The 13528-nt window shown below is 38.3% G+C and overlaps 1 protein-coding gene across 2 annotated transcripts in view; it reads right to left on the bottom strand.

The window, feature by feature from the left end:
* Positions 1–13255, bottom strand: part of stox2b (storkhead box 2b) — a 50703-nt gene extending 37448 nt beyond the window's left edge. The window contains exon 1 of one of the 2 annotated variants that reach the window (XM_056769693.1): positions 12385–13255. In XM_056769693.1, coding sequence (XP_056625671.1) covers positions 12385–12712 — 328 coding nt within the window. In that variant the 5' untranslated portion in view covers positions 12713–13255. Of the gene's footprint in view, positions 1–9612; positions 9683–12384 lie in introns of those variants that run through there. The other variant, XM_056769695.1, reaches the window with a different exon arrangement.
* Positions 13256–13528: the final 273 nt, after the last annotated feature.

Genomic DNA, 13528 nt, shown 5'->3' with positions numbered 1-13528 from the left:
AAAGGGAAACCCCTCTGCTCTTCAAAGCGCCCGGGAATGAGTCCGACCATATATCTGCAAGCCTCCCCTAACATTTTGTAACCGAGAGATGACCGTAACATCTTTGAGCATGGCAGAATCAATGTATTCTGGCTTCAAACGCAAGGAGCTCTAATTTCATTGTAAAGCACTTCAGTCCAAACCTTCTCCATGGTACCAGCACGAGTTAAGCACTCGGTTGGCAGTTATATACATCGCGTCTCTCTACGGGCTTCGTAACTTTGCTCGCCAAGGCTAATCGTGGTTTAGCAATGAGAACAGTGTCGAAAGTTTTATCGTCGGTGTCCTAATGAGAACGCCATACCGAGTTCGGCGAGGCCAATTTGAACAGTGTCCAAGGATTCATAAACATCTTCACTTCAGCCTCTTCCTCAAAACGACAGTCAGAATCTCTGACATATGGTCATCAATATTTTGAGATCTCTAACACTTTCACTGTGTGTCTGTCTGTTTCCACAGCAGTGTAGCATATGGGCACTGGCCTGCTGCCCGGAGAGGAAACTTCATCATTATTTAAGCAATATAATATTCTGGTAATTTATTCCCGGGGTCCATGGCCAGACTCCTATCCAGGGTTGATTTAGGGGTCCCAGCTTAGTTGTAACTCACAGCAGACATGTCGAAATAAGGCGATCTCACCTCAGCTGTGTGTAGTTTGGATAACACACTATAATGGCAGAATAGAATAAAATTAAAAGAAAATACATGCCGGATTTAAAACAACACAGGCTGGTTTTATGATAATACGGTTTGGACATGTGAAATCATTTAAATAGAGAGAAATTGTTTTATATAGCCTTAAATGGGCTGCATGACGGCAGAGACATAAATATCTTCATTAAAGTTCACCTAAGAATGCAGAAAATGTCATTGAGTGCATTGAAATCTGTTTTTACGTGTTTACATGCACAGTAATAAACCGGCTACGCAGAAAACCGTGTTTATATGGACGTTTGAGACTTGCTGGGTTTCTCGCGTGCAGTGACGTCATCGTCGATAGTTTGTTTAGTAATTAAATATGCAGTGGGAAAACGGTCAAAAGCTGTATTTTTACAACTCATGTCCTCAGTACCTGCATATGCAACATTAGTTCTTCATTTTGACGTTTCTACATCAACTGCATGATGTGAGAGCGGACTTTTATGCGTTATTTTAATAAAAATTCCATTTGGGACTTTTACTATAGCATTGTCAGACATGCGCAAATAAACAAAACTGAGAGAAAACTGGAAAAAATTGCAGCGCGGAATCGGTCTAATGGGCAAAAAACTACCTCTGCCATGTGGGTTTTGCATACGCCGTTTATGAGCTTTCCCTGATAAAAGAAAACTGTTTTACGCGTTTACATGACTTACATATTATCAGCTTATTAAACAAAATCGAAAAATAGACTTTTAGAATTACAGTTACTCACCCTAAGTGAAACATAATAGAAGTAGCTCTTCTCTATATAATGGAAGATCGCAAAAAATACCTAAAACAAACACTTCTTACAGAAATATTTTTTAACTTGGAGTATAAAGTCAATTTAATCAAAATCGACTTTTGCCCATCAAATTTAGTTCGAAAATAAATAAAACATTTTAAGTGAACTGTTCCTTTAACTCCTATGTTTGTTACACATGTGATAAAGGAGTCAAATGGTCTAGAGGAAAAATGGCAAGTGAATAATTAAAAATAGTTGCAAACGCAATCAATGATGTAATCAGCTGAATAACATGTTTTCACGTGGTTGTGTGTGTGTTTGTGTCTGTGTGTGTGGCGGGGGTGTGTTTCAACAAGCTGGAAAGCTTCTCATATAAATTATTTTATCTAATGAGGGTGCAAATCCTTGCTACACATTCTCTCATTGTTGTCATAGTCATTACTGTATAATCATCATTTTCTAAGACTGAGTCGGGCACAAAAGCATTGAAACAATGAAAACCTGATGATTATGTGCTCGCTCACTAGAGAAATTATTTCAGTACACACATCACTCGAGCAGAATTACATCTATCAACTTTTTGTAGTTTGTTTCTGAGAAACTCCTTAATTTTGTATGACAAAGACTTGACCACCCAGAACACCCTATCAACATCATAGCAACGCCCAGGCCATTACCCACAACACCCTAACAACAAGTCAGCCACTCACAAATCTTAGAAAAAAAAGTAAAAATTCATGATAAAACATGCAAAGCTTTTGTTCTGATCTGACCACCATCTAAATATGCGAGTTAATTCGGAGACCACCCTGGACTTCAAGAAAAGAGGAGAGAGAGAGAAAGTGAGAGAGAACCGAATGCGTAAAGCCCAGTGCCAAGAGCCGACCGAGCCGCCCATTCATAACTCCAGGTCACAAGGCAAAAGAAAACAAAGAAAGCAGAGCCAAGAATTTAAGAGGTTTTTTTAGCGGCGGTTTTGTTTTTCTTATGTGAGAAAAGACCTCAGATGAGTTCCGGCATCATTTGGCTGGTGTGTTCGGATCCGCAGTAAACGGAATGATCCCAGGATGTCTTCCAGATGACATAAGAACCCAATGAAAGCTATTGGAGTGGCACTGTGATGAAAAGACGAGTTTTCAGGACTGGGCGATATTTCAAACAATCGAAACGGTTTTCCTGGCGATATTAAAAGAAGGAAAATGGTGAAAACTGTGATGATTTTAAAGCTCTTTTTATTTGACTATTAAGTTTTCTAAAAGTAATTCAACTAGTTTGGGACATTCTTATAAGTATGAGAATTGATCTTGAAGAAATATTGCTTCTAAACTAAGCTTGAATTTTTTTTTTTATAAACAACAGAGCAAATATAAAGAATTTAAATAATAAAAATGTCTATATCATTTCACGTCTTAATACAAGAAACTCACACATCTGCAAGTGGGTCACTTTAGGTTATTCATTTTACCCAAAACATTTTTTCAAATGGGAAAAATAACTCAATATCGCAAAGAGATGACACAATGAATCTTTTCTTCGAATACAGTTTAAGCTTTTCATAAAGGCTTTTAAGAGTCTTTAGCATTAAGAATTGGAAAAACACAGAAGCAGATGGAGCCACAAAGGAAAATAAAACATGGGGTGATATTAGATACATGTTATGGCCAAACACACTTGAATTTGATTCAGGTTGTGCATACTGTAGCAGAATAAATCCAAACCACACCGTGACGCCACGTCCAACAATGATTTAGCTTACGAATAGTAAAGAAAAACAAACTATCAACACTTAACACATCAGTCTCCTTTTAATGCTTGTTATATCTGGTCTGACATCGAGCAATGATGTCAGACATATCATGTTCCCCATGAACTTCTCATTCAGAAACATGGCTTTTACTATCACTGCTATGTAGAGGATACAAAACTCCACTTGGCATTGCAGTCTGATGATCCAACTGTTCCTAGGGTTGCTATGATAACCGGTTTTATGATAAACCACGATAAAAACGGCCAACAGTTAGTAATATCTTGTCATATTATAGTTATCATTAAACGGTATCAACTTAATGTTACTAATGGTAAATACTGTCCAGCATCAGCCAAAGTTAAAATCACTATAACAGAGGTGCATTATGAAACACGGTTTTGTTCATTTATGTCAGAAGTAGGGTTGATGGGTATCATTAAGATTTAACAGATATCGATACAGCTTATTGATACCAGGACTTATCAATACTGTTATCGATACTACGCTCTATAACTTGATGCAAAAACACATGATGTGATTTCACTCATAAACACGCAAAACAAGCAGATTACAAATTCATCACGGAAATCATATGGCCCTAGATATCATACATACATTGAGCAAACTTCGGCCATTCGGACACCATTCAGGGATGGAAAATGACAGGCAGCAGCAGCCTCTTATTCACAATTTCACACCCAAATACACAGAGATAAAACAACGCAAGTATCAATAACAGTATCGTTTGTCATGAAGCATATCGAGCCAATTATGTACCGGTCCTAAAAAGTACCGGTTCATGGTACCTATGCCTAGTCAGGAGTGCAAAAAACAACAAAACAATATGTTATTGAGACATACATTTCCTAATCTGCTCCCGTTTATTTTTTGGTCACAGGGCTTTTAGTCCAAAAATATGCATATTGGGAGACATATACTGAACCAGGTTTACTTCATATTTCTTTAGGCAGACTGATGATTTTAACACTCGAATCAACTTTGTTTCTTTGGCGATTGCTCCTATGATTGCAGGTGTCTCCTGGGTCCTAAAAACACCCGATTACGCACGACTCATGCAGACAGATTATTTTCTGATTTGTGTTGCGTTTAAATTAATGTCTGATTTACTTAAGGCTGTGTTTCATCATGAACAAGAGAAACTTTTGCCTAATTACCCCATTGGTCCAGTATAAACATTTTATTTGATGTTTATGACAACAAACAGTGCTTTTAACAAGTCACATCAATATACAACTTGGATAGCGATGTGAAATTTTCAATGTGTTACATCTCTGCTGCACACATTTTGGCACGTCTGAGTGACATTTCAATATGGATGAAGGAACATCACCTGCAGATGAACCTTGCAAAAACAGGACTGCTTGTTACCCCGGCCGAACCAAAGACTCATCACAACCTCTCCATTCAACTAGACTCATCAACCATCACACCTTCAAGAACGGCCAGAAACCTAGGAGTGGTAATCGTTGATCAGCTAAACTTCACGGATCAATTTCCATTATTTAATTTGGATTATTAACAAACCATTTGGCCACATTTTTAGCACGCTGTGATTATTTTCTGATAATAAGATGCTACTCGGTGTTCTAACAAACAGACACCAAATATAACCACAGTGTGGATTCCTCTATTTTCACATCTGCTGTTTCATCTGGGTCAGACTGGATGGTTATTGATTTTCAATGACATTAATCAAGTCACAGAGAGGTTTGAATGAATATAAAAACCTACAAATCTATGTGCACACGCAGGGCCTGAAATCAACAAAACTAAATTAAATACAGTCAAATGTAATAGGGACTGTGACCCAGGTCATGATTAAAACCTATTCCAAACTAAATTATTAATCACACATATATGTAGAATACAAAGACAATCCAGAGGTTTTGCTGTAGGCCTGAATGAACAAACATGACTGAACAAATCAAAAACTAATAATGCAGTAAATGATTCTTGACAGTGAATCTCTGAATAAGGGCTTTCTGACAGCTGTGTAAAAAACGTTAAAGTTCACTGGCAAATGTGTGTTGTTCTTGGCACTTCGGATTAAGTCTTCTATTGAGATTAAAGCATCTAAAGAAGACATCTGCCAACAAAAACGCAACCTTTTCATAAGTAGGCGTTTAAACTGTGAACCAAAGAAGTATTGTGTCATTAATCAATTCCAAATACATATCAATTTCTTTTAAATGCTATTCACTGGATTGATTGTTTGACATCTGGCGTTTAAGCTTTACAAAACAAGTTCTCTATTGAATCTGCTGGTACTGAAGAACAACGCAACTCTGTCCTCTAGTGGAGACAGAAGAGGTGAACTACAGCAGCAGTTAGGATTGAGACCTATTACATCTCAAATTGTTAAATTAATTCATTGCATTTCTGAATTAACAGGATATTCAATGAAAATATGTGAGCCTGGATTGTGAATCAACAGAGTCTAAATATTTAATCTAAATATTTCTGGCACTTTTTTCCTTTGAAGTACACTGATTTGTTGTACACAATAATACTAAAAAGATGTATTAAAGGGATAGTTCACCAAAAACTGCACAATATTTGATCATTTATTCACCCTTATGTCATTTCAAACCTGTATTGTTTTCTTTCTTCTACAGAACACAAAATGTATATACTTTGAAGAATGTCTGTAACCAAAAAACATTGGCCCCAATTGACCTCCACTGTCAACAAAACCCCAAAAAAGACCTTTCTTAAAATATCTTCTTTTGCATTCCAGATATACCGGTTTTACAGGACATGAGGCAGATGTTTTAGTTTAGGTGAACTATCCCTTTTTATAAGGTGATTTTTATTTAATGTTTATCTTACTGTTCACTGGGTTTTAAATATCTGGGCTGCGTTTCCCAAAAGCATTGTAACCTAATGTTGATCTTAGAACCATTGTAACCAATGGAGCTACGATCAACCTAGGCTTACGATGCTTTCGGGAAACGCAGCCATGAAAGGTCGGAAAATTTACAAATTACTTCAAAATCAACCTAACAATTTGGGTTTGTGTGGTTTGACAGTCTACACAATCTGCATCATCCAAATACATTCATACGCGAGCCACAAGCAAGCAAGAATCACTTCATCCATACATGAAGCCTCTTGGGGAAATCTCCAGTCTTTACCACATTTGCCATGCTACGATATGTGTTAGTTTGCTATAAGCAAGGAGGATTTAGATTAGTGGGGAAAACACTTGACAAATCTTGTCAGTGCTAGACCACCAGGGGGAGCTGTGCACAATGACACAAAGGCTTCGCTGAGCTAACCTCATGCTGATCCATCTTAAGTGGATGAGATCATGATGACCTCACCGCCGGGACGACCATGGCCAACACAACAGTGCTCTGGTATTTTTTCTGCCTTGTCACCGTCCTTTGTCTCTGTAACCACTCATATCAAACAGTCACCACCACAATGACTCATTTATGTTTAAACTTCTGCTGAAACCAAGTCGCCGCGGCCATCCACAAGCTTTTAGTTTGTCACAGCCTTGATTTACATTAAACATTCCTATAGACAGAAGTATGATCGCTTTCTGTGTTTTGTCTTAGTCCGCTCCGTTAAATATCTCCACTATCTGGATGAGTACAATATTAAAGAGCATTCTAACATACATCTTAACTTAAACTACTGAATAAGCAGCAATGTTGAGTTGAGTCAAAGCCTAAATGACGCGATCCAGCATTTAAACACGCACCACTTCACAATTTTGATGCACCTCCAAATCGTGATTTCTTAACGCATTTAAGAAGACGAGAGAAACTCTGTCGAGATACCACCTCATAACACCCGTCACATTTTCAATCTGATCTCTAGATATCCAGTTGTCAACATCATATTTAATTGCTATGCATGCTGTCATGTTTTTAAATCATGATGTTAAATAATCCGTTCAATTAATCTCTTGATATCTTTGGGCTACTTTCACACCTTTATCTTTATCTAAATAAAATGTGTTTTAAAAAATTCTTTAACCCCTTATATAAGGTTATACATTTTTGAGCATTTTATTGATGGTAAAAACAAGTTGTTTTAGATATTATGATAATATATAATAATAAAACTATGATGAGCATTTACATTAGCTGATCCGAAGAGTGATCCGATACGTGATACAAAATCAGTAAAATGTTCCAAACTAGGGCTGTCGCGATAAACCGACGATGAATATCACGTGATTTATTCATGTGATCACGTGAAAAACTGATGCATCCGAAAGCCAGAGGGTGCACTCGTACGGAATCTCCAAATACACACTGCAGAAGAAGAGAATAACACGTTCAAGAATCTAGGAAAAGACTATGGACATCTTTTTATCACTGTTACCCAACCCTCATCAGGTATTTTAATGATAATAAAGTAAATTAATAATGATCATGCTTGACGGGTGTTGCTTTTTCAAATGCACATTGTAAGCGACTCAAACTCGCACTGCCTTTAGATCGAGCAGCATTTCCTACTGATCCCAGAGCAGTGCTTCACGGAGAAGCTACACATGAAAAAAAAATTCAATAAATTGATTTTAATAGGATTAAGTGGTATTGCGATAAATTATCGTGCAACCCTAATCCAAACCATGAGTTTTGTGATCCGTCGCACCACTACTCAGTTGTTGTGCTGTCGGTTCTCTAAAATTTCCAAGTAAAAAAAAAAAAATGTTATTGCTCGGTGGCAAATTATCTCAAAGCTATGTGAGCGGAAGTGGCTTAGCAGGTTGAGATTTAAGTGGTCAAACGTCATCACAGTGCATGCATATAGTCTATTGCTTATTAAAAGTATGTAGCTTTAACTGAAGGAACATTCGTTTCGACCATCTGCTTGGACAAAGTGGGTGGATAGACTGCATACTTATCAGCTCTACCATTAGGAATATGATATGGACTGAAAGCCAAGAGAAAGAAATCTGGACCTACCAATAAGAATTCATAGGGGAAAAGTGCATAACTGTCAAGGAAATAAATCATAATAAAAAAAATCTACTGTACACTGTGAAAATGCTGCTGGGTTGTATTTTGTTTTGACCCCAGTATTGGGTCAAAAAGGGACAAACCCAGCCGTTGGGCTAAAATTAACTCAACTTTCTTTTATATTTCAACTGATGATGGATCAAAACACACACACAACATTTTGGGTTGAAACAACCCAGAATAGGTTGGGGTTTATCCATTTTTGACCCAACGTTGGGTTGAAAGGAACTCATAGCATTTTTGCAGCAGCGTATCATTTACAGTTCTTTTGATTTAAGAGTGAAATATGACCTGGAACATCAGATCCGTGTTCAGATCAGACAGCTAGAAGATCACCGAGTATGCTTATATAGGCAGATTCTATTTTACATCATTTAGACGGCATACAGAGAGAGAGATGGGTATTGTATAACTCATGCTGTTCTTTTATGTTCCCTTAAGTGCAGCCCATATAAAGAAAAAGGCACTATATTGATAAAGTATTTTATATATTTCAAATGTATAGAGTCTATTCGATCCCTTACATTTCATGGGGTGTCTAGTTTCTCTTATAATTGCCAGGCCTGAGATTTCAGTTCAGTAAATAGGTTGTGGATCAGTGCTCTGTATAATCTGAGACTGCATTAAAATTCACGAGCAGTATAGTCAAGTCTGGGTGCATGGCCTTTCCCTCCCGCCCCGAGAGTCGGCCTGCACAGACACACACCTGTGAGGCATGAGAGGAAAAATGCACCCAGGTAAATGACCACAAAACCGTCACTCAGCCCCGGGCAAATGAGAAATGTGCCATTCTTGCACTCTCTTCACATAAAAGCTCTGTTGTTAGGACATGCCAAACTGAGTCACGGTACAATTTGGAAAGTTTTCTGATTTAAGGACACAGCTTTTAAAGTGCATAATCAGCAAAACTTCACTGCATACCCTAACATTATCAGAGCTAAAGATTATACGCCATCAGACATGTGTGCGCTGAGAAGAATCCTAATGGACACTTTCTCCACTCAAGGCTTGATGCAAATCAGTTTGCCAAGTTTAAAGTGTTAAAGAAAGCTTATACTCTATATTTTCACATTTTATAAAAAGAAATGCTAAGCTTGCCAAGTCTGCAAATAGGCTACAATGTTACAAGCAGTTGCTAAAGTGTAATGAATGTTGCAATGGTGCTTTTTGAGTTTTGAAAATTTGTGTTATGTAGTGTTAACGTTGCTATTGTGTTTTTAGTGGTTCATGTTCCTTACAGGCCCAAGTCAAGAGCAAGACTCAAGGCCAGTATTTATCAAGCTTCTTTAAGTGCCATTTTACTCTTAAGTGCTGAGAATTCATGAAAATTACTCCTACTTCCAAGCTTAAAGGGATAGTTCAGCCAAAAACTCCAATTTGCCGTTTGTTTCTATACTCACCCTCAGGCCATCCTGTCAGTAGGTGACATTTTTTCTTGAGTAGAACCATAAAGAAGATTGTTTAGTAAATCCGCAGCCCTCTCTGCTTCATATAATGGGGGTCTATGGGGTCCACCTGTCTTGAGAGTTTCTAAAGCACATAATTCCAAAAAGCGACTCCTGGCAACATGTTGACGTTTTGTGAAGCGAATCGTTTGATATTTTCATAAAACTGAACGTCATTGAATGTCATGTGCAGCCTATGCACACAATCACAATCTTCTTTTTGTATTATTTGGTGGCGGATGGCATACCAGCATCTGGTACGTTTAGCGTCACCTGCAGATGAGTGTTGAGGCTGTACAGTATGGCTAATATTATTAAAAATGACGTTTAAATTTATTTAACGTGCAAGACGTGCAAATTTGAGTTTCTGGCTGAACTATCCCTTCAAGTATAAGAGCATCTTATCTAATTTCTTAAAGCTAAGAATCACTCTTACTCTCCCAATTATTTAAGACAGCTCGAGAGGTCTCTCAGGTGCTTAGGAGTTGCCACCAGGGGCTTGTGATGGCGCTGAGGAGACAGAGACATGTGGTGGACAGAGGAATTGGCCAATGGAACCGTACATTCCACGTTACGCACACATTTCGGTACTCCCCTGCATAGGCGTTATTGCAGGTGGGACAAGTTGATTGTGTCCCCACCACTTCGCGAAAGGCATTTATTGATAAAACAACATCTACACGTCATTTTTCATAACCTAGTTTAACAAACTTAAGATAAGATAAAAGGCATGCAGTCCGTACATGTCATTAATTTTGCGTATTCTCCTTATGCTGTATTGCTCTCAAATGTCTGTGTGATTTAACATGCGAGAAAAGATTCATGCCAAAACTAACATTGTATTTAAAGCAGAACTACTAGACTAAAGCAAAGAAAAACAGATTTCTGCACAGGTTTAAAATGTATAATTAAGATATGATGGAAAACGTGTTTATCTTTCATTTCCAATGTATATCTCATAATGTATTGTCTTGTCTTCATTGCCAAATGTGTGTTTAATGTAAACTCCTCTTAGGAATTTCAACATTCAATGTGAATGTATCAAAGAACCTTCTTACTATCCTTTACTATAGGTTTTTTAATACGTTATAGAAGTACTAGGAATACATTCACCATGCAAATATTTGTAAGTTATGGTTATAGGGTTTTAAATATGCAACCGCGACAGTGATGCTGGCCTTATCAAACACTTCTAAACAAAACACTTACATGACTCAAAAATGTACCCTTCAATTAATGTGAATGAATTTATAGTGTCTATCAATGGAGGATATTTCTAACAGTGTTTCTGCGAGACATGTCAACACAAAGAGGCACATACAACTACAGAGAAGAGAGAGCGAGAGAGAGCGAAAGAGAGAGAGAGAGATGCCTACAGCAACACAAACGGCTGTTTATTAAGGGCTAAGTCTCATTTCTCACAACTACTACCTGCTAAGAGCAATCCACAATACACACAAAGCCATCCCATAATAATACTACTGAACAGCAGTGGCAGTAATGGCCGCGCTCAGATAAAGAACGCTGCTGTTCTCGTGTGTCCATGGGTCTGAATATGGGACAGTAGCTTTCTGCACCAATTAACCTGAATAGCGAAGCTGAACACTGATGGTTCTGATGAAGAGGTGGAGACAGACTTGTGTCAGTCTGTTACAGAACTACACAAACTCCAAATCACTAGTTTACCAGCAGTGTTTTTAGACCACAATACAATGTACTCTAAACTACACAAACCTAGAGAACATAGAAAAACAGAAACATGAACCCATGCTAAACAAAAGACCTGCGCCTTTAAGAACAAAACCAGCCACATGAGTCTTCTGCCTTCATGATCTCAAGAAGGTTTAAAGTTACAAGTGATCGAATTTCCCAATATCTTACAACTGAAGACGGAGAGAGAGAGAGTTTGAACGGAAATATTGATTTTAAGTGCCCGTCATATGATGACATCACTGTCACAAGCCGCCAATGTTTCCTAGAAATGTAAAAATGACACAGCAAAGCCCACCATCCAACTTATAAGTTTTTCTTTTAAATGAAATGGGGCCGATCTTGTTCCTGGATAGCATCTTATATATAACAAATTTTACTCACAAAGAACCATTTGCAGCTGGCTAAATATAACTAAAATGTACATTTAAAAAAAATCTATATTACGGCCTGAATGGATGTTTTAAAAATACTTGGTTTTCGTTGACCATGTGAGCCCTAATAAATGTATAAGGCCATAACTTATCACACCCACAAAAACAATAAAGTATAAGACAATTATATCAGAAAGTATTTCCCAAAACCACAATGACATATCTAAAAATGCCATTATTACATGATGTACATGTCAATAAACACAACCGTGGTCATAAATAACTCATTCAGAGAAATTATTTTATAAGTAGTAGTTGTGGATTTTGGTGGATTGATTCCTATAGTATTTTCATTTGTATTCACGTAAATTATAACATATCATGGCTTATGTAGTGAGACCAAAGTAAATGTGTGGTTACTATGGTTTCCCTACAAAAAAAACACTAGGATTGCTATACACAAAACATAGTTAATTGTCAAAGAATAACATTCTCATATCATGAATCTCCAACTTTGCACATTTATTATGTCCATTGCACTACTATAGTACAACCATGGTACATTATTAGTAAAGGAGATTGACGCTAGTATCATAATATATATGCACAGCACTAGTATAGAGAACATATGAACGATTCTCACCGAGGTATTTGATGTCAAAGCCCTGCGGAGGTTTGAGGGACCTCCTCATCCAAGCCTCTCTCAACACCTCCAGGTGATCCTCCTTCCCCTGGATCAATAACACATGTTCGTCTATCCAGCCCAGGAAAAACACCTCGGCGATGGCATCCGCCACCATCTTATTCCAGAAATACTTCATGTTCAGTGACTTAAAGTCGGCGAATATCTCGTAGCCGGTGTGATGGTGCGGCGGCTCCTCGCTCTCCGTCACCCCGGGCGCGTCCTCCGCCACGACGCGCGACAGCACGATGGCCAGCGAGTGCGGTGCGATCTGCAGGAACGGCTCCATCGATCCTCGCGAAGATGCCCGTGTCAGACTCAACGCATTCCACGCGCGTCAACGCGCAAATAAGGCGATTGATTGATCGATCGGTCGATTTGATCAAGCGAGTGCGCGCACCCGCGACCAGACAAAAGAGCTTTTGCGCGTTAGTTCATTTGACCTGTCTGTGTGAGGTGATGCAATTGTTGTAATAAAAAGAGCATGATGGTGATATATATGAGGTAAATGTCATTCTTGTCGTCGCGAACAAAGGCCTGGATGGATGCTGGGTGACATTTTAAGGTAAAAAATCCAGATGTTGACGGCGCGACGATCACGTTATTCTCATCTCAAATCGCCGCATATTATCCATTCCTCACCTTCACCGGAGACATCAGAGCGAACGCCGCGAAAATGACCAAATCCTCTTCCGGCGGAGATGCGGGATGCCGTGAATCATTATTTTAATGCGCCAGGATTGAAATGTCCGCAGAATGAAAATGGGAGGATTGCGTTTGCTCGTGTTTTTTTCTTGTCGAGATGCGGTTGCGGGCCGGCGCGTGAGATGGCTGTGTGATTTCCCGTGTGTGAAGCAGGTTGTTACCTTGAAGCTCCCGTACGTAGCACGTGGCGCCCTCTATTGACGAGAAAGAGATATTGCACACAATCACTCACTCCAAATGTTAATTTGTTAACAACTAATAAAGGTCCTGCTAAATGAGAATATTCGAATATTTTTTACATTAACATGTTGTGCTAAATTAGTTATTATTTCTTCTTATTTTATCTAAATTCAACTAAGTATTGCGTTGAATTTTTGTGTCGAACTCTCTTATATCCTCG

The sequence above is a fragment of the Triplophysa dalaica genome, chromosome 16, assembly GCF_015846415.1.
Source record: "Triplophysa dalaica isolate WHDGS20190420 chromosome 16, ASM1584641v1, whole genome shotgun sequence".
Taxonomy (NCBI): Eukaryota; Metazoa; Chordata; class Actinopteri; order Cypriniformes; family Nemacheilidae; genus Triplophysa; species Triplophysa dalaica.
The sequence above is the reverse complement of the archived record's forward strand: the minus strand, read 5'-3'. Positions and strand labels throughout refer to the sequence as shown.